We start from the raw sequence: 21515 nt of genomic DNA, 5'->3' as shown, positions 1-21515 counted from the left end.
CTATTCTAATAACGCCACAATTGTATCATAGCTTTTCAAACATTAAATGACGAGCACAGCGTGTGGCATCCCCCATTTAATTCACGCTGTGAAGTTGCAGTACAATAGATATTTTTGGTCAATTTCTGTAAATACTCACAGCTCGCTTTGCTTTTTCTATTGATGGTAAAATAATAATTCGATTTAAAACCGTGCGTTAATTTAAAGATCATTCTGATGTGACATGATCGATATCAGAGCTCAGCATATTTCGATAGCAAATGCTCATCAACCTCATTTAGCTCTCCCTGGTGTCGCGTGACGCACCAATCAGCGCGCGCTCTCGCGGAGCGCGAGTCAGTCAGAAACACACAGGACCGCGATCCCGAGGTGACTTTAGATATTGCGCCGTTTACTCATGATTTAAGAAAGATAACCTTCGCGTTCACCTATGAGATTCTTTGCAGTGGTTTTGGGAAATACGTTTTTATCCAGAAATTCCTTTTGTCCCGGATTATTTGGGGATGGATCCGGTTCAAGGTCTTTCTCGAGCACTGTAATCGTTCAATGCAGCACTCAGACCATCATCGGGCTTTATGGACTTGACGGTTAATGATGTCTATGAGTTTCATGTCTGATACGCTGAATAGTTCAGATCCTTCCAAATCAGCATTTTTAGAGTTCGGCCACGGGCTTGCAAGCAACCAGCAGCATTTGTCGGGATTCGCGCACAATATTTACCCGGTACATGGATTGCACTCAGGCGGACACCTCCAGCACGATGCTCCCTACCCTTCCAGCGCTCCTCATTACAGCCGGCCGCTGGGATACGCCTACCCCGGGCCGGTGAGCGCTGCTGCTCCGGGTGCTTACATGCCTTACCAGCCAAACAACCACAGCGGTGCTCTGGCGCACACGAGGGCTGAGGACACAAGTGAGTATCTCCAAAATACTGCATCAACTTTTGAGAGCCTGATGCCACGTTTTATTCTACGCGCTTGTATTAAACTAAATTAACAATACCGTTTGTTGGTACATTTTTTTACACAAGCAATGCATGGTCGAACTTTATACATGCGTCGTTATTTCATAGTGAAATAGCTAATATCTAATATTAAGTAGATTTGTTTTGCATATTACGTTGCATTCGTATCGCGCCAGTAGCTAAAATATTTTTTATGCACAGTGTATTTTAAATAAATACCAGACTTTAAAGAGCACACATGGTCTAATTAATTTAAGACCATTTAGGGTAAATCAGTTGCAAATGGTAAACAAAAGTCTGCACACAGAGATTCTGACATTTCAACAGCAAAAAAAAAGCCTTTTGTAAGCTTTGCTAACCTTCTTTTCCTTGTATAGGCCTCGAACTTGATTAAAACATGTACATTAAACATGCACATATTTTCATACAATTCAAGACTGAATTTTTTTGTCATTGTAAAAAAAGAAGACACAATGAAATTGATGCTTTAATCAAAACGTATTTAAACAAAAATGTTTATCGACGATAAGCGTTGCATATTTTTCAGCTATTATGCAGAGATTAGAGCAATACTCACAATTCATGTAGGCTAAACCTAAAATAATATAATTGTTAAAATATTATATTTTCCATGCAATATAGATAAAGCTGCTAAAGTGTGTAGTTTGATTTTGAGTATGTGCACCGAAAGTTGAGCGCTGTCGAAATCCCTGTCAAGTTTTGCGAAATTGTGAAGAATCTTTCCTGATTTTGTTTTAATTAATAATATGATTGGTATGATGTTTTATTCCTCCTTAACGATATCGTTACGCCTTGAGTTATATGTCAGTGTTTGCTCCGAAGTTCAAGTTTAGGCTCGTAGGCCTGTAAACCTGACTTTAAAACGACTTAATTATGGTTTACTGATCTTTAAAATGATGACCCATTAATGTTTCCTCTAGAACACCTGATAAATCTCATATTTACCTATTGTAAATCAAGCAGACACTTACAGCTCTTTAGTGCGTCATAATTTACTGATGGTAAAGGAAGGTTTTGCAGGTGTAAAGACAGTTACCCTGAGCATTTAGTGTCATAATGCTGTCGTTTTATTTCGTCTGCATGCCTGAAGACCACGAAAAGTCAGCGGTCATTGAGAGTGGTGAGATTCGCCTTAATGGCAAGGGGAAGAAAATCCGCAAACCGCGAACCATTTACTCCAGTGTTCAACTCCAGGCTCTGCACCAGCGCTTCCAGCAGACCCAGTACCTCGCGCTGCCCGAACGCGCAGATCTGGCCGCCAAACTGGGACTGACGCAAACACAGGTAAATATCCAGCACGTTCTCTTCTGTTTGTGATAATATGACTCGTTTTTCATGAGGCCTAGTAATTAGTTAATATGACAGGACGGATAGTTTTTATGTCGAGGAGGGCAGATGTGAAACAAGATTATGAGTTATATTATGAAGATCTATATAGTCTCATCTGTTGATGATCCTCATTAAGGTGACGTCGGTTTAATAGCATTTGTCAAATATTCGTGGACAGCTGGAAGGCTCATTTTGACATAAGATTTTTATGTACGCAAAAACGACGTAGACACGCAGATCTAATTGAAAAATATTGGAAATTGGGTGTTTTAAGAAACAAAATATCAAAAGAAGTAGCATTTAAAGAAATATAACAGAACGCTAAAACTTAGCCAACTAGCAAACAAACGTAAGAACGTTTTCTAAACGTTTTCATTTAATTATGATAATTATATTTCCAAGCGCAATGCTACTTTTAAATGTTCTCTGAATATTCTACAACAAATATTGTCAAATGGGAAATCAAAGGAACATCAAACTAAAACCCTTCTGAAAATTTCTACGAAGAGACAAAGACGCCCAATTTTGGTGTCTGCATAAAATTGAACATGATTTATAAATCCATAGAAGGCATTTTAGATACAAGTAACGTGTTTCAAATATACATTATGGATAGAATAATCTTCTGCCATCAATCAAATGAGCATATATTCATATAAATATGAATCAACATATTTATCCTTATCCAAAATAGGTGGCTAAATTATCCATATGCTTTATTTTATTTATTGCTTTATTACTTTCTTGCTCACATACTAACCCATGGTAGATTAAAGTATAGTGACAAACAGTTCAGATTAATAAAATTGCAATTATTGTGGGCAATGATCCTTAATTATTTTAAGATTTAAATGAATTTTTAAGATTTAACTTTTCATCAAATTATTCTTGGTAAATATCCCTGACAAGATTTTGCTATGTAATCTATTGTTACACTGAATTAAATTTTAGTGAGTGCCTTTTGTAAATCATGCACCGAAATCGTGCTAAAACATACACTATCGGTTAAAAGTTTGGGCTCAGTAGGATTTATAAATGTTTTAAAACAAAATTGCAAAAGGCTGCATTTATTTCATCAAAAATACAGTACACTTTGTAAAATTGGGAAATTTTATTGCACTATAAAGTTCCTGTTCAAAAACAGTTTATAATTAAATTTATTAATTTATTCCAGTGATTTTAAAGATGAATTTTCAGAGTCACATGATCCTTCAGAAATCATCATTATTATTATTATTATTATTATTATTATTATTATTATTATTATTATTATTATTATTATTATTATTATTGATGATGATGATGATGATGATGATAATAATAATAATATCAATGGTAATAGTAATATAAGCAATAATGACTGGAGTAATAATTTAATTTGAAACAACTTACAATAAGAAAGCAGTTATTTAAAATGTTAATAAATATTTAATAATTTCACAATTTTTTTTACATTTAAAAATGCCGTTTTAATGAACAGAATAATTTTATATTAAAAAAAACAACATGAAAAAAAATACTGACCACAAACTTGACTGATAGTGTATATGGCAGTCATTCCTTTTTTATCAGAAAGAAATTATAAATAGATGAGCTGTATTACACTTCTCTCATTTTGATTCTTGAAAACCCTTTTCGTCTTGACTCATAAATAATAGCTTGAGAAAATTCTTAAAGATCATTGTGCAGGAAATTGTTCAATACACCCTTCCAGTTCCCTGTTGATAGTTTTTTTCTAACACAACAGTATCCATGCATTTTTAACAGGCTCAAATGCACACAAAAAAAATATTCAGGGTCACTGCAAATCTCAATGAAAGCAATTATACTGAGGTGAGGCTTTAACTCGGTATCATACTGGATGAACGCTCAATGACTCAGTCATTACTGGTTTCTGAGCATTTATGTACTTTGTGTCATGTAGGCTGATTTGTTTCTGAATTGTTCAAGCTAAGTGAGGATTTCACTTAATCCAACCTTTACTTTCATTTTTCGTTAGCCCACTAGCTTTTGTGTTCTTAGTCTTTACAGTACGAGACAGTTTTCTTTTCCCTAATGCTTATGGAGTTATCCCAAGTATTATTTATTCTTGATTGCTTAATCCTCATGCTTAATAACACATATCCAACTGCTCGCTCATGATGGATTTAACAAAATACGGTCGTTTATGGGCCAGTGGATAAGACAAATGAGTCAGTGCAGGGTTGTTTTTATTTTAGCTATGCTATCCTCTTTATTTTAGATGTGCTCAGCATCTTTCCTATACATTCCAGTTGGGAAAACAAATGGATTGATAAGTCGCCTATGCTTGTTTTGTTGATGTCACACCCATTAATGAGTTCCTGTAGGGCGGTGTTATGGACATTCATTTATTTTTATAAATCCCTCCTGCTGACACGCACACACCGGATTGGACGGTATAATATCAAGGCATGCATCAAACTTGTGTGCGTTTGGAGAAAAACGTAAGCCTGGGTGCAGCCTTATCGCCCATGGCATACATAGCATAAGCCTGTTTTTCATTCACAGTGTCTTTCCCTCCCTCTTTTTATATGCGTTAAACACTTGCCGCCCTGAGTGTGACAGGTTGCTCCACAATTTTGGCCATGGCGAATGAGTTCAGTCTGTCCTGCCGCTTTAAGAGGTTTCCTGTCTCATTACGCCTCAAAGCGCATCAAAGTGTTCCTGTCAGCAGTCAAAAAAACGCCTCCACATTTGCAGTTCAGATGGAAATTGCATTGCTTAGAAATCAAACTGATACAAGCGAAAATCCATGGTTTGAATGCCGAAAATGGTTGCCAGTTTCCATTTGATCCATAAACGTGATTGAAGGCACATAAACAAGTGCCACACAGCGTATGCTTTTGGCTTTTCCAAGTTCCTCCTCACACATATAATAACATCAGTCTGGAATCCATCACCTCACCATAAAAGCTGTTTGGCGAACCCGATTCTTTTGGAAATAAAAAAAGAAAATCCTTTTTACGTGTGTTTATTAAATCTGTTGACAGCCAAACTAATAGCATTGTGTACAAGGCAAGGCCGCTGCATAGATTTTGATAGTCTGAGGTTATGGAAACTGCATTAGATGGGCTCTCTTGACTGCTGCTTTTTGTGTGTTGTGTGTGTAGGCTGGATTCTTATAAAGGCACAGCTTTTGTGTCTTCAAGGTGTTTCTAAATTGAGTGCAGATTGTGGCACTGCGTAATTATGGACACGTCTAAAGCATTTGTGTATTTGCCACGAAATATATTTGAAGTGTCAAAACACACATCAGGATAGACTTTTGGACCATCAAGCAAATCGGGTACCGTCTAATTAATCCAGGACTAATTCGCCTACATTTCAGGAACTAAAAGTCAGTTTTAAAATATTGTCAATGGCATGAAAAGTGCATAAAACGATTTATTAATTAAGTGGGTGATGTACCGTATATATGGGAAAGATGGAAGGAACTTTAATTTGCATTACTAACGTTACTTTCTTACATTTACATTACAAACTAATTTACATTAATAATTTTTTTTGTACGTAGAAAGTTTATTAAATACAGGTGAAGTGATTTTCTGAAGTGCATATATTACAATATGTGACCACAAATCAGTAAGGGTCTATTTTTGAAACTAAGATTTATACATCATCTGAAAACTGAAGAAATAAGGATTGTTTGTCAGATGGGACAATATTTCAAAATCTAGAATCTCAGCATTGAAAAACATCAAGATAATGAGAAAATTATCTTTAAATTTATCTAAATCAGTGGTGCCCAAACGTTGTTGTAAGAAGGGCCAAAAACCAAATATCATTGAGAGCCATGGACGGAAGGTAAATATACCACACTATATTTAATTAAAGTTGCCATGGGAAATTTCCTGATTTACTTAGTAAAATTTTGAAATAAATAGAAAAAAATACTTTAAATCGGATAAACTAATGCAGTATAACTTTATTAAAAACATAAACAATCACATCTTTAACACAGTGGAGTTTAATTCTGAATAAACTAGTCAAGCAGAATCTGCCTTTGACTTAATTTGCTTACCAAAGTCTCTGCATTGTCTGGTGACAGGATGTACATTTAATCAAAATCTGATTCATTTACTCAATTTAATTGAAACAGTTCATTTCAGTATGCTTTTAACAATAAAACAAACAAAGGGTTATATTAATTTTAAATTGACAATCTCAAAAGAATTCCTATCATTCTCCTTCTCTTCTCAGATGGGATGGTGGGCTAAATCAAAGGTTACTGTGCATGAGCCAACTTCAGCCCGCAGGCCCTAGTGTAAGCATCTCTCGTCTAAATGAACTGCGATGCACATCACTAATCAAAAAAATTATTTTCAATATATTTACTGCTGAATATTAACCAAATGTCTTCATGGAACATGATCTATACTTAATATTCTATCAAATAAAAATGTTGACTCTTACAGTGTATTTTTGGCTGTTCCCACAAAAAAATACCCATGCAAATTTAGATTTTCTGTTCCAGGGTCACACATATAAAAAATACATGATCATGCTAAATTCTAGTATATTTTGAATGATCAAAAAACAAATAGCTTTCGAATAGATCAAATCAAATGTAGGCCTGACACAATATCTATATTTTGTGGTTCGATATAATGCACCAAAATATATTGGGATAAATTATATTATTGTAATTCTAAGACCACTTTATGCCATTATATAATGCCAGAATGACAATATAAATCATCTCAATGCAAGTACACTCTTCCAAAGAACACATAATATTTTATTCTTCAGAATATTTAATTGAATTATAATAATTTTAACAATTAAATAACCAGGCATTAGAATTAGAATGTGTAAATACATATCCTAAACAAATAAATTATAATAAATGCTAACAAAAAAAGTGCAAGGTAAAAAGTTACAGAGGTTGCGATATCTGCTACCAGATACATTTTCAGTGGTCAGACACCCACATGAAAATATACAGTAGTGATTTATAGTAAATACTATAGTGTTTTTAACCTTACTGACACCTCCAATAGAGATAGAAATGTTGCTAGAATCAGCTAAAATGTTGCTAGAATTGGTTTTTATGTGTGGGCGATATATTTTGCATCACCAAAAATGATTACGTTCATACGTTGTGCGATAAGTCGATTTGTTGAATTTTTGATTATTTTAACAGGCCAAACCAAATGGTTTAAAATCCAAGATTTAAAATGATAATTAATTTGTATTTTGGTGCTTCACTGTGATCCTTAAATATTTTAATATGGCATTAGCTCTAAATTAGCAGTCATTTATTGTATATAAATCCCTTTTCATCGTTGACCCATAAACTGGGATACAAATGCAATAAAAAAGGAATAATACTGACCATTTGGAGGCGCTTTAGTGCATGAGAGACTAAAAAAGTTTGAGAAAAGCCTTTGAAGATAAGTATTGCAATTGAAAACGTGAGATGCAAATAGAACAACTGTAATAAAATAAACTTCAATGTGTATTTGATATGTTTTCCTTGTTCTAGCTTGAATGAAAATATGATGTCCTGTGAACAAATTATTGCAGCTTTAAATTTTGTAGTTGAATCAAATGAACTTTTCTAGTCATCCCAACTTACATCAACCAATCTGACTAAAATATATAGTTAAACGTTGTATAATTTCAACAATTTACTCTGTAAAAAAAATCCTGGTTGCCTTAAAATTTTTAAGCTGAATCAAATTAACCTGAGTCCATTGAACTAACTGACTTAAAACAGCTTATGTAACTTGTAAAATTAAGTTAAAACATGATTAACTTAGTTTATTAAGTTACAATGAATTAAAAACATGCTGTCATAACTAATTTTTCATCATTTTTTTACAGTGTAGTTGAAACCTGATTAACTGATTAAAGCAATATTCATTCATTCATTTTCCTTCGGCTTAGTTTCTATTTCAGAGGTCGCCACATCAGAATGAACCACCAATTATTCTGGCAAATGTTTTATGCAGTGGATGCCCTTCCAGCCATGACCCAGTACTGGGAAACACCCATACACACTCATTCACACACACACACAGTCATAGGCTACGAATAATTTAGTTTATTCAATTCACTTATACCTCATGTCTTTGGACTGTTGGGGAAACCGGAGCACCCGAAAGAAGTTCAAGCAACTTACAAATATTATTTGTCTTGGCTTTTTGTCATTCAATTTGGCACAGTGGGGATATTTTAAACCCTAAGTGCGTTCGAGTGGTTCTTTTATCAAAATCTGCCAAGCGTGTACTCTCTGGAAGTCATTTCACTTCAGCTAAATTTGAATGTATTTTTACGCTGTGATTGTTGTTGTCAGGCACATGCTTCACTTGTGTCATAAAAATGGCAGGGTGGAACAATTGCTGAGCATGCGTGTAATGAAACACAGTCCATCTTGACAAAAAGCTGTCTTGAAATCAGAATCATAATGAAAAAAGGGTGTCAGAAATAGACCACTGACGCCATGATGGCTCCATTATAAAAATATGCAGCCTCCATTCTGGTAATGACGTGTTTTAATGCTCGTTCTTGTGTGTTTAGGTGAAAATCTGGTTTCAAAACAAGCGCTCCAAATATAAGAAGATAATGAAGCATGGGTCGAGCGGACCTGAAGGAGAACTGCTTCACACCTCCTCCTCGTCTCCATGTTCTCCTGGTTTATCTCAGCTCTGGGAGGTTTCAATGGCCAACAAAGTGCCACCGATGCATCCCAGCAGTTATATGAACAATTACGGCCACTGGTATCCTCCACACCACCAGGATCCCGTGCCCAGACCTCAGATGATGTGATTGAATTCGGAAAAAAATCAGAGCCAGAGAGACTCCATTCCGTGTTGACACCTCACGTGAAGGTGCTTTCCTTTACAATGTTCTTGACTCGTGTTTTTATTGCTAAGTGTGTTTGAAAGGACTGTGTTTACTCTCTATGCAAGCAGGTGCTCCCGAACTCCCATATTACACTTCAATAGCTTTTCAACCTTTTCCAGATCTTTTACAATGTGCTTGAAATAAAGGATTTATGAAAGGATGTAAGTGTTTATGCTGTGAATGACTGACTCAGATATTCAAAATATTCTTATTTGAATTGAATACAATGGAGATGATAACATGTGGTTCCTATATTGGCTTTGATAGTTCCTTTAACATCAACCGAAACTTTTCTTTTCTGCAAATGTATTTATTTATTATGAATTTTGTAAACTGTTCTTTATACTAGAAAATCACTGGCGATTTTGTATTTTAATATGCACCCCATTTTGAAAAGGAATATTTTTGTCCATTTCTCAGTGAATATGGGTAATATATATTGGTGCATTTGAACAAAACAGATTTATTAAACAGATATATTTATTAAAATATTATTTTAGTCATAGAACATCTTTAGAAATGGAAAGATAACACATTTAAATTCATGCAAAACATTGCAAATATATATATATATATATATATATATATATATATATATATATATATATATATATATATATATATATATATATATATATATATATAGTTTCTCTTGAATTTTACTATTTTTGAAAATGTTATAGTATTTTTCTCTAACATAAATTTGGGCTATTAATTTTTTAACTATTATTTTAAGTTATTTTGTTAGATTAGCTCTAGATTTGGTTAATCTAGCCAGAGTACACTCTCAGAAAAAAGGTACACGGTGGTACAAATAATGTTCCTCAAGGATCTAATGGTACAGAAAATATTTTCATGACACTGTTCTGTACCTTTTATGGTACAATTGAAATGAAGGTACACAATTGTTCTCATAAAAAAGGTACATAAGTGTTGGACAACTCCTTCTTTATTAGAATATTTATGAAAATAAATATGACTGGAAAGGCAAAGTGATTTTATGTATAATTTACATATTAAAACATGAATCATAATTTTAAAGCATATGTTTAAAGAAACTCATAAGATTAATTATTAAGTTCTATAATACAAAACAACTGGTAAAAACTGTTAAAGAAACTTTTTTGTAAACTAAAACATTGTTTAATAAACGTATTTAATGTTTTATATTTACTGAAAATAAATCGGCACATTTTGGATATAGCAAAATGCCTTTTAATAGTTCTTGAAGGAACACATTTGACACTGTTAAGGTACAAAGTGTCTTGTCACTGTAGTGGTACCTTCATGGATCGGATTTGTATCTTTGATGAAGAAACCAAAGGTACATTTTGGTTTCCCATGGTACAAATCACGTCCTTAAAGGTACAAACTGCAATGGTACAAATTTGTTTCTTTGTCTTAAGGTACAATTCTGTTCCATAAAAAGGTACTGCCCCAGTGACAAGGGTTTGTACCTTTTTTGGTACAACATTGTACCATTATTTCTGAGAGTGCACTGACCAAACTAATGTATTTGCACAAATATAATATTGTAAAGCATCCTGTAGAAAATAATAATTTAAATGAGAGATTTGTGAGGGGTGTACTCATATATATTGAGCACTGTATATAACAAGTTATGCATAACCCTCAAGGTCATGTTTATTCTTGCTATAACCATATACATGTTACTTAATAGTACTCTGCATTATATCTAAAGCTACACTATAGACACCATAATATAAATCTCGATTTTTTTTTTATAATGATGATAATGATCATTGATGATCACAATGATTATTTTAATAACTGTTTACTAAAATATTTTTGTGGTATCAGTGAAATAACTGCTTTCTGCACTTTTATTGTGTTTAAACAGCCGTTTTAATAATGTTGTTAATAATTAATAAACTCGAGTAATTTAATTTATTATTGCCTATACACGAGAGATTTATAATGGCCTATAATTAGAGGTTCTGCAATAAAATAGCACACAGTTATGGTCGAAATGAACGAAGCAGAGGTTGAGATTGAACATATAACCGCAAAATATGAAATATCACTTACGAATTCCCACGTGTAAATAGCCTACAATGCTCATATTTTAGAGATTATTTTTGTTGTCGTCCTGAAATATACGTTTATTACGATTAAATCATGATGAATGATCTAGGGATTTATTGTTAGAAGAGCCGTTTTAATTTAGTTAAATATCATGTTATATGCTGGGTTTTGTTATCTTTATTATTTTAATTTGATATGAATGAAATATAGGCTTGTAATGTATTTTCAAAAACATTCCCATGGATTTGTATCGAAATATCCGATCATATTTAAAAAAATTAATAGCCTATCTAGTTACTTTAAAGTTTGTAAAATCATTATTTAGATATAGATGCATTTATAACAGGATCTGTTTTAGTAATAGACTTTAGCTTTTTGGAAAAATTGCAAATATTTAAAATATACCAAAATTTCTACTTGTTGATAAATTGGTAATTATGTGAATAATCTGAATAATTAATTGAATTAGATTAAAAACTGATCATTTATTTAATAATCTCCATTGATAGATTGCGCGAGAATGTATATCCATTATTGAATAATCCTTGTCTAAGTGGAAAAGAAAAGTTTATTTGATTTGAAGTCCGTTTTTTCTTTTCAGATAGCTGTCATAATTAGTCGTAATCATATAAATTTGCAATGAAAAAATAAGTAATATCATGCAATCAATTAATAAATAAAGAATAAGCTAGTCTGTTAACAATGCAATGATAAATGGACATCCTAACAAAAATGTCTCTCAAAACAGCAAACATCTGCTTTTCCACGGGTTATTTCCCCCCTCTCTTTCTAAAGTAATCGTAAAATAATTCACTGTGCTTACTGGGTGGATGTCGTGATGCCACCATGATAAATCACCAAAACATTCAATCACGCGCATGATGGGAATACGGCGTACTTAAATGTTCATTCAGTGCTTAAACTATATAAACACGGTGAACACGACGTTTGTGTTACTGTAAAGAATCCCACCTTACGCTGGGGCTCGTTTAATGTCACCCTCAATGATTTATTGGTTGCTTTCTTGTTGCGATTATTTTCCTGAGTATATCGAGAATCTTGTATTTAGCGTTTAAAGACGTGGGAAACGCATTGTGGATTGTTGCTCAATATAACGTCTGAATTTTAGGCCGCAGCAACGTCGTCTATATTAAAAGCGGGTTACTATTGAAAGTAAAGGGCACCTTTACTCTGCTCCACTGTAATGAGATGCCACCTGCAGGAATGCGGGGTCCACTTGACCTGACTTTGACCCGGTTCACTCAACAGGGTCTTGTCTAAACAGCCTTGTTTAAACAGCCATATTACAAAGCATCTCTGTCATTTCAAGCTCTTTAGATCCAACCCAACCCAACTCAGCATGGTGTGGGGCTCTTTCGGCTCTAAATAAATCGGGCTTAATCAGTCGCAAGCGGCAATAATGTAAATTAAATTGCTGAGTGAATATTTTATGCAGCATTGTAATATAAAATAATGCGAGCCACATGCAACTCTCATGCAAATAAACAATAATGACAAAATTCTTCCAAAACCTTTTACAGCGTGAAACTCTAATATCAAGCACAATAATACGCTTTATGGGCCTCTGCAACATCTGTATGAGATTTACAGCGATGACTCTACAGTCCCACAATCAGTTGTTCTCTTTTACATGTTAAACCGTCTCAGTGGCTCAAAAATACCAAACCCCTAGCACAAAATCACTTACCTACTTCATCCTGACAGGTATAACAAAGACACGGAAAATACCTGACTTCTGTAAATGGGAACCATCTCTCTGCACTTATGGTCCAGAAAAGTATGGAATAATTTTAAGATGCACCTCTTTATATACTCCCTTCCCCGAGTTCAATTTGTGAAGTTGTTCTTGCTCCGTTTACTTGTGACAGTCATGGGAAGAGAAGACAAGTGTTTTTGAATGAAGTAGCGAGCTCTCACAAGGGAAATTATGGGCAATTTTACATCTCGAGATTAGAATAATGGGTGCTCAAGTCGGACAAGTAGAGAAAGGGGGCTTTCAAACAGGGTAATTACGTGGGAAGCTGATTTGGGAGAGAACTAAAGGGTGATGGGAGATGGACTGATAGTAGTTCAGGAGATTTCTAATAGGTGCTGGATGAGTTTTAATTGGGACGCATCTGTAGGCGTGCGGCCTTTGGTGTAATTCAGAACGGATTCGGGTTTGAAGTACAAGGATGGAACCAGTTCCCGAAATCGTCCCCAGTTTGTGGGGTGAAAGAGAGTTCAGTGGTTCACAGCTGTCAAGAAAACCTCTCTCATTTGATCGTATTTACATTTGGAGCAGAACGATGCTGCTGAGTGAAGCCTGTGGACTCGGGCATTGAGCGGGTGTCAGGCAGCTGCCCTCTGTCTTTACATGGCAACATGTGCGTGTCCCAACCGCAGCTGACCTCCTGTTCAACCGCCCCAGAGGCCTCCTGTGCCATTTTTTGGATACGGTTTCTCGTCAAACACGTAAAGATTGGCCCTCCCTATCTTTATTTAGGTGTTGCGGTGCACTGAATCTTAGTATCATGTTCAAGTTCAACAGTTCAGGCTCGGACAGAGCACACGGGACCACGGGCTTCTCGTCGAGGTGACCACGTCAGGCCACACACTTAGCTTTTGGGTTTCTCTGAATGAGCGATGTGTCCCAAGACGACGCCACCGGGATCATAGACCATAATTGAAGGCCACACACCACGAACAAGCCCAACGGAAAGCAGATATGTTACATATGGCCTAACTACAACTGCAAATATTGTATCAAACAGATAGCAGCCGTTCTTTATGGACCCTATGGCACAACTGCGTCAGATGAAAGTGGTAAACACATTAGAGGGGATAAAATGTCTTAGGGTTTGAGCTATGGCCATTGTACGCAGATGACGGGATTATCATGTTTTAAAGAGAACTAAGTGGCCTGACAGGTTTTAGGTGTGAATATGACTCTTTCTTCTCTATTGGAGGTAGAAGAGTAATTTAATCGCATGCGACGGCGAGGCGAGTATTATAGACCTTTATGACTAATTCCACAACTATGAAACGGCCAGAAATGACTCACAGTTGACCAGCCAACCATCTTAAATATCTCCATCTATCATGGCATTAATAGAACAACAGTGGCAGTTCGTGTTTTTTTTCTGGCAGCATCAGCATCTACATCCACCTATGCTTTGAATTTCATTGCAGTATTTTTGGATGCAAGATATGTAGAGTTGGTCACGAAGATGGATTGTTTAGGTTGCTTGTAACCAACTCGACGTTATTTGCTGTTGTAGTACTATTTCCATGTGAAACATCTCTAAATATCTCTGTATTTTGAAATACTCTCTAAAGATAAATACAATTATTGATTATTCACAGAATATTTATTAAGCAAAGAGTTTTCAAAAAAGATTATCAAAAAACCTCATTCCTTTATTTTTAAGATTGCTCGAATTAGTAAATATTTGGCTTTTTTACAGAGTTTTGACATAAAGCAACACCATGTGCAATAAGGTCCCGTGTGGGTGGCCACAAATTACCCTTTTACATATTCAGATTCCTTAGAGAATGGGGGAAATATGTAAGAATAACCAACCATGAACACCGAACTTATAAATATAAAGGAAAAATAGCCTGGCCAATATGTTAAAATGTTGGTCCATTTAAGATTCCAGTTTTGAAAATTAAACTTTCACACCGGATTACGGTTTTGTAACCCATTATGCATAAAGTGTTGAATGACGAACTTCAACATTAGCGGTTAGTCGTATGATGTCTGCATAAAAACGGATTATTTATGGTTTCTGTGGTTCAAATTATGGTTTTGCGCCCATTCCACCTAAACCAGAGGGCAAACTTGTGTTAGGTCTGTTTTTTATTTCGCACAGTTATGATAGCCTATGATACGCCGAAAAAAATCTTTCATCTTATAGGAGACGTTTTACTGTGAACTAGACAAAAATTAAATTAATTTGACTATATAGCACATGGTGTTCAGACAACACCTAACAATTTTCTGAAGTTTTGAGATGCGTAGTGTCTGTTTTTTGATTATATTTAATTGACGTTAGTAATTAAAATTACAAAAAGCAGAAAGAAACAAATTGTCTGCGCCATGCACAATAAGATGAATGATTCATGTTTATGGAACGCTAGGTGCTAATGTAGGCCGCATATAATTATGCGCATAAGAAATACAGACGTCTTTATAAATTTGACCTGTGGTTTTAGTCCATGTGTAACACTTTATATTTTCTTTAAAACCTTAACAAACTTCTATTACTTATTTCTTATTTGGTTACAGCATTCATGTGCGTTAAAAATTACATTCTTACACTAATATTTATTTACAATATTATAATATATTCGTATTATGATTATCTGTCTTCAGTATGATATGTCTTTATATTTGTCTTGTGTATGTCTTATATTCAATATGTTTTATATTTGTTTATGTGTTTTTTTAGTGTTTCCCAAAACCTTATAGCCAGTAAAGTTGAATAAAATTCGCATGTAGGGACTGTGTACATTTTAATTATTTCGATTTTGGCACCTGAAATTGATTGTAGGCCATATTTGTTACGAAATCGATTCATATAATTATTTTCACACCTAATTTCTGCATTATGTTTTGGCTAAGACTGGACGACTTTTGGCCAATTTCCTTGAATAAACATCAACAACACATGTTTTCAGTAGGACTTACAGGAAATAAATTCTTCCAGAAAACATCTGATGCTGGTAAGCTCCAGACCACCAGAAACACTAGCATATACCTGATACCGTGCGAACCTTTTCACTTTTAAAAGGATGGTTAGCCCAAAAATGAAAATTCATTCATCCTATATTCACTCTTGATTTGTTCAAAATCAGTTCTAGTTTTTTTTTTTGTTGTGTTGAACACAAAAGAAAACACTAGATGATTTTGGAAGCCTGTAACCACTGTCTTCCATAGTAGGAAAAATAAAATAGAGTTACTATAGAATCAGTGGTTATGCAGGTTTTTAACATTCTTTAAAATATCTTCTTTTTTTTTTGGTGAGTAAATGATGACAGAATTGTCATTTTTTGGGTGAACTATTCCTATATGTTGTCTATAGAAATATATGGAACACTCAACAATTGTATTTTGTTTCCTTGATTGACACGTCAATGTTTGTGTACTATTCGTGAGGTAAAAATATCCAGAGATTTTCAGTTTAAAATGAACTTTCAATATTTTTATGTTAAAAATAAATACGCTATTAATCAAACAAAAGAACTCAAACTTTTGAACAAGTAAATGATGATAGAATTTTCATTTTTGGAGCGAACTATCCCTTAATTGAAGTTGTTGTCAATTGAAGGAAAATGTATAATGTAAAACAATTCAACAATCGTCTTGCGTGACATGTGAATGTTTGTGTATTATTCGTGAGGTAAAATTCAGAGATTTTTAGTTTAATATGAGCTTACAATATTTATTTTGAATGTACTGAACAAATAAAACCGCAATGAAGCGAACAAAACAGCTCAAACGTTTGAAAAAGTCAATGGTGAATAAATTATGATAGAATTTTCATTTCTTTGGGCGAAATATAACTGAAATTATAACTAATGTAGGAAAATTTGACAATCCTGTTTTGTTGCTTTGCTTGACAAGTGAACTGTGTATTATTCATGAGGTAAAATTTAGAGATTTTCAGTTTAAAATGAGCTTAAAATATTGTTTGGAATGTACTGAAAAATAAAAACGCAATGAACCAAACAAAAGAGCTGAAACTTTTGAACAAGTCAAGTGAGTAAATTATAGAATTTTCATTTTAGGGCGAACTATCACAGAGGGAAAATGTATAATGTAGGAATATTCAGCAATCGTATTTTGTTGCTTTGCGTGACAAGTGAATGTTTGTGTATTCATGAGTTAAAATTCAGAGATCTTTAGTTTAAAATGAGATTACACTATTTATTTTGAATGTCAAAAAAACAAAAAGATGTGAGTATTCTACTATGACATGACTTAATGACAGAAGGTCATTAGAGACAGATAATATGTACTGGCATGAAAAAGAAACCAAAACCGCGGGAAGGAGGAATTTGGGCGGGAACAGGTTAAATGCCGCTTTGAAATACCGTCGGGCTTAAATTTACATATACCTGTAAACCTCGTGGGGTTTTTCTAGTCCGACGTCAGATGCCTTTGTTTGCCCTGCCTATTCTTGTTGTGACCGACTATCCCTTAAGCTCAATGCTTTATTCCAGTAGTCACCCCCTCCTTCGCTGTAGTCTATCTTGTTATCTGCCAACAGAATACTAATAAAATCCAGTGACTCCAACATGTCTGCTCGCCTGTCGCCTCCTACAGCCTCTTTGCACGCAGCCCTACCAAGCTTATGCATGCAAACACATCACAAAAAATAACATCTGTCTGCCTTAACCCTTTCTTAAGAGCCCAAACAACACGATATCACTGCAAAGCTCGGGTTTCTAAATGATTTAAATCTGCACAATAAGACAAAGTAAGTGAGTGAACGATGGAGTTTTTACATTTAGCATTTATTCAGTTTGACAGAATAACAATAAAACTACTTACAGGAATATAAAATGGTTCGAGCACCACCGTGCAGTCTCTATCTGTCGAAGTAACACGAATTTAGTGGTTCTGCTTTATTTAAACACATATGTACAGCTTTCAACATTTTGTACAGTCTATAACTTATGTCCTGAGTCTGTGACGCGCGCGCCACTCCAGCCCACATTGTGGGTGGCGTACGTGGCTGATAACTACACAATTTGGGGTTCAATCATTCTTTAAAACATTTTTAATATTCACCTATCAATGAACAAAACATGAAGATAAAGGAAGTCATACAACATAATAATTTAAAACCACTCTAAACTTCCTTTACATCGTTTAACCTACACCTATGTGCATGTGAAATAGGTCTGAGTAGCCGGGACACATTGAAACAATTATTTATTATTATACTATTATTAATATTATTATTTCAACACAAAGCATTCATATCAACAGATATGCGTTCAAACAGTCCAGAAGTGTGCTGTTCCACTCTAGATACTCGCGGAGTATCTGTCAGCTTATTTCTGCGGAGTTCCAAAAGTCTTTACGCGCTTATATTAAACTCTTCCATCAGTGTCTGTTAATACACGGCCCCCACGCTCTGCGGTGGTCCCGGGTGGTGCACTGGATGCTGTAAATGTGATCCCTGCTGGTACCAGTGATTGCTGTAATCTTCCATGTAGGGGGGTGTGGAACTGAGGGGTGGCTGGGGGATCTGCCCCCGGTTGACCTGGCTAGAGTGCGCGTTATTGTCCCAAACAGCCGGGGATGGAGGCGAGTTGCAGGCCATGGAGTCGCTGGCGTTCGGGCTGTGCTCCAGCGGAACCTCGCCGTTCTTGTAAAGCTTCTTGAACTTGGATCTCCGGTTCTGGAACCAGATTTTCACCTGTTCGGAAAATTAAACAACGTTAACTCAGTTAAAAAGAAGTAAATGAATAAAACTGCAACCTTAATTTAAAAACAAAAACTAAAAGATGCCAATTTTAAACTTTGAAACTGCTGTAATGAGTGATTTCATTGTAATGAGTGACTATCCTAAATTTAACCTTATTTTTATACAAAACGTAGGGTTTGATTTCAGTTTAATAGAAATCAAAGCGCGTATTTTCACCTGTCGGCTATTAGAATAGGCCAAAGAAACAAAGTCAAAGGAGGTAACTAAACAAAGCTCTTCACCTGCTTTCGATATTTCGGGCAATTTAACCCTATTGTAAATAAATAAATATAGATTTCTAGATTCCTAATACATGACAAACACTTAGTGTTAAAAAAGTCTTTTAAATGACATTAGCTTTTGCATTTAGATTACCTATATTTCAATTATTTTGTAGACTTTTAAAATCCTTTATGAAGCCGAAAATGCCTCACTGAAAATATTTTTAAGGCAAGTGGTTGCAAATAATTAATATGGACTGAATTTAAACAAACAAATTAAGTTGAACATTACTAAATTTAATTAATTCGTTTGTTTAATTTCAGCCCATGTAAATTGCTTGCAACCACTTACTCTAAAAATTAGTGAATCAAATAAATCTTGTTTTTCAGTGAGGCATTTTCGGCTTTCTAAAGGATTTTAAATGTCTAAATTAAAAAAAAGTAAATCCAATTAATAATATTTTCAGTAAATTTATTACAAGGGAATATTTAAAATTTATATTGTTTAATTTGCATACTAACTTAAACTATAGGCTAAATGTGCAAAATGCTATATAACTGATGAAAATAAACATGTTCGAAAACAACAAATAAATAATTTCTGCAGTGTAAATACTGCTCATATAATTTCTTTATATAAGCTGTCAATTCCTGATGGCTTATTAAATCTTCAATTGATTTAATAACGTTTGGAAAAAATTAAAGCGAAGAACAATTACTTTAATATGTTTTTGTTACAAAACACAACAAATAAATAACGATTGTTATTTTTATTAATTAATAAATACAATTAATTAATTAATTATAAAGGTGACAAATGCGGGCAATGTCATTTCAACACATGAGCAGTGTTTTTATGACCTGATAAGATTGCTGCTTATCCTTATCTCAGTGTGTTCAGTGTCAGCGATAGAAGTGCAAGAAATCGCTTTAAGCTGTTAACGCAATGCCAAGTGGCAGGGCAGTGTTGTAAATGAATGTGATCTCCAGGTGTACCTGTGTCTGTGTGAGCCCCAGCTGTGCGGCGAGTTCAGCTCTCTCCGGCAGCGCCAGATACTGCGCTTTCTGGAAGCGGCGCTGGAGCGCGGCGAGCTGGTAACTCGAGTAAATGGTGCGCGGCTTGCGAATTTTCTTGGGTTTTCCGTTAACCATCCGCACTTCAGTCTCTGGTTCCTCTTTGACTGGAAATAATAAAATACAGAGCATGTTATATGTCAGTAGCATTATTGTAGGACATAAAGAAAAACAAACGGATGGTCTAATTTTAGGAATCGTATAACATTTATTAAAATACATAACATATTAATGTCTTTAATTGGTAAATAACTCTGCTTTTTCAAAACTAAATAATCAACATGGAATAGCCTAAAATGATATATCTAGTCTAGAAAGCATCAGGAAGTATCAAATTAAAACCCCCAAAATTTAAATTTGACCAAAAGTTTTGTAAGAATGGCATTAACTTGTAGCTATTTTTGTTGGCCTACCCTAACAATAATAACATCGTGACATCTAGCCTACACCGAGCATCGAGTAATAATGATTAATCGCGTTACAGATGCAATAAAAATGTCATAATTGTTTTACAGCGACCGCAAGTCTGTTGTGATAGAAACTTTCTACCCCGCTGAAATATATACACTTTACCAGTCCTATAAACTGTGAGAGTATTTGGACAATATAGATTTAAACCTTGCAAAAACAACCCAAAAAGTAGGTTAAATGGGCTAAGAATAATTTACAATGTTTTTCTCAAGACGAACGCGAACTTTAGTTCCTAAATTGAGCCGCTCCCAAAGGCAATTACAGTTTTTATTTAGAGAAAAGCATACTGAAATTGCGAAGAAATATATATTTATTAGTGCATATATCCGAATACAATTGTATAAGTATCTCACCTGCGCTTTGTGGTGGCGTCTGCAAGTCTCTGTTGTAATGTCCGTATTGTCTATAAGTATTGTAAGGATACTCTGTCTTGGTGGGATACGCTCCGGGTGTTGCCCCCATCCCTGACAGATTAAACTGATGATATGAATTCATCTGTTGAGGATATGGAGGACTCTGGTAGTATTCGTGATGGCTGCTGTAATAACCCATGTCTGTAGCCGATGACTCTGGGAGAGTCGGAGAGTCCTTAGAAGTCGGATGGCAACTCATAGAGCCTGAAAGATCGGTCGAAATACCGGGTATCTTCCTGTCATATGTCGGTCCACTCATCCTTAAAAAGGGGGGAAAACAACGATCGTCCACTTTATTTCCAAGGCAGACCGGAGCAAGTCATGCAGTCGTTGGGTTTGGGACGATGCCTATAACACAAAATCCTCGATGAACTGCTTTCTCAAACTCCCTCGGTTGAAGCACTGAAGGTAATGGCAGGGATCTAGTATGAGAAACTCTGAATTATAGGCTATGGCACATGGGAGGACGCTCAGCTCCTATTGGCTCCTCGCTCTTGTGTTTTTTTCTCTCTCTCTAGCCCTGAAGGCGAAAAGATCTTCTCCGCCTGAACGTCTCCAAACTTCGGCTTTTGGGGATTTTATCTGTTATGGCGATAATGAAGATGTGAAATGCTGGAGATATTTT

General features: G+C 34.9%; 2 protein-coding genes across 2 annotated transcripts; one reads left to right on the top strand and one right to left on the bottom strand.

Moving 5' to 3' along the window:
- Window positions 1–299: 299 nt before the first annotated feature.
- dlx4b (distal-less homeobox 4b) lies at window positions 300–9340 on the top strand. The gene is made up of 3 exons (XM_056469574.1): window positions 300–913; window positions 2076–2269; window positions 8858–9340. Exons 1-3 carry the CDS (start codon window positions 592–594, stop codon window positions 9104–9106), a joined length of 765 nt encoding a protein of 254 aa, XP_056325549.1. The 5' UTR covers window positions 300–591; the 3' UTR covers window positions 9107–9340.
- An 8393-nt stretch (window positions 9341–17733) lies between these two features.
- Window positions 17734–21297, bottom strand: dlx3b (distal-less homeobox 3b). The gene is made up of 3 exons (XM_056469994.1): window positions 20831–21297; window positions 19929–20113; window positions 17734–18663 (listed from the first exon to the last, which is right to left on the bottom strand). The coding sequence occupies exons 1-3, from the start codon at window positions 21147–21149 to the stop codon at window positions 18358–18360; spliced, it is 810 nt and encodes a 269-aa protein (XP_056325969.1). The 5' UTR covers window positions 21150–21297; the 3' UTR covers window positions 17734–18357.
- Window positions 21298–21515: the final 218 nt, after the last annotated feature.

Source organism: Danio aesculapii, chromosome 12, assembly GCF_903798145.1.
Source record: "Danio aesculapii chromosome 12, fDanAes4.1, whole genome shotgun sequence".
NCBI classification, from domain to species: domain Eukaryota; kingdom Metazoa; phylum Chordata; class Actinopteri; order Cypriniformes; family Danionidae; genus Danio; species Danio aesculapii.
This window is presented reverse-complemented; position numbering and strand designations above follow the sequence as displayed.

Coding starts and splice junctions, on each gene's coding strand:
- dlx4b (XM_056469574.1), top strand. CDS start 592: ATGATGTCTATGAGTTTCATGTCTGATACGCTGAATAGTTCAGATCCT. Junction 914..2,075: donor CACGAGGGCTGAGGACACAA/GTGAGTATCTCC, acceptor GCATGCCTGAAG/ACCACGAAAAGTCAGCGGTC. Junction 2,270..8,857: donor TGGGACTGACGCAAACACAG/GTAAATATCCAG, acceptor TTGTGTGTTTAG/GTGAAAATCTGGTTTCAAAA.
- dlx3b (XM_056469994.1), bottom strand. CDS start 21,149: ATGAGTGGACCGACATATGACAGGAAGATACCCGGTATTTCGACCGAT. Junction 20,114..20,830: donor GACGCCACCACAAAGCGCAG/GTGAGATACTTA, acceptor TATTATTTCCAG/TCAAAGAGGAACCAGAGACT. Junction 18,664..19,928: donor TGGGGCTCACACAGACACAG/GTACACCTGGAG, acceptor TTTTCCGAACAG/GTGAAAATCTGGTTCCAGAA.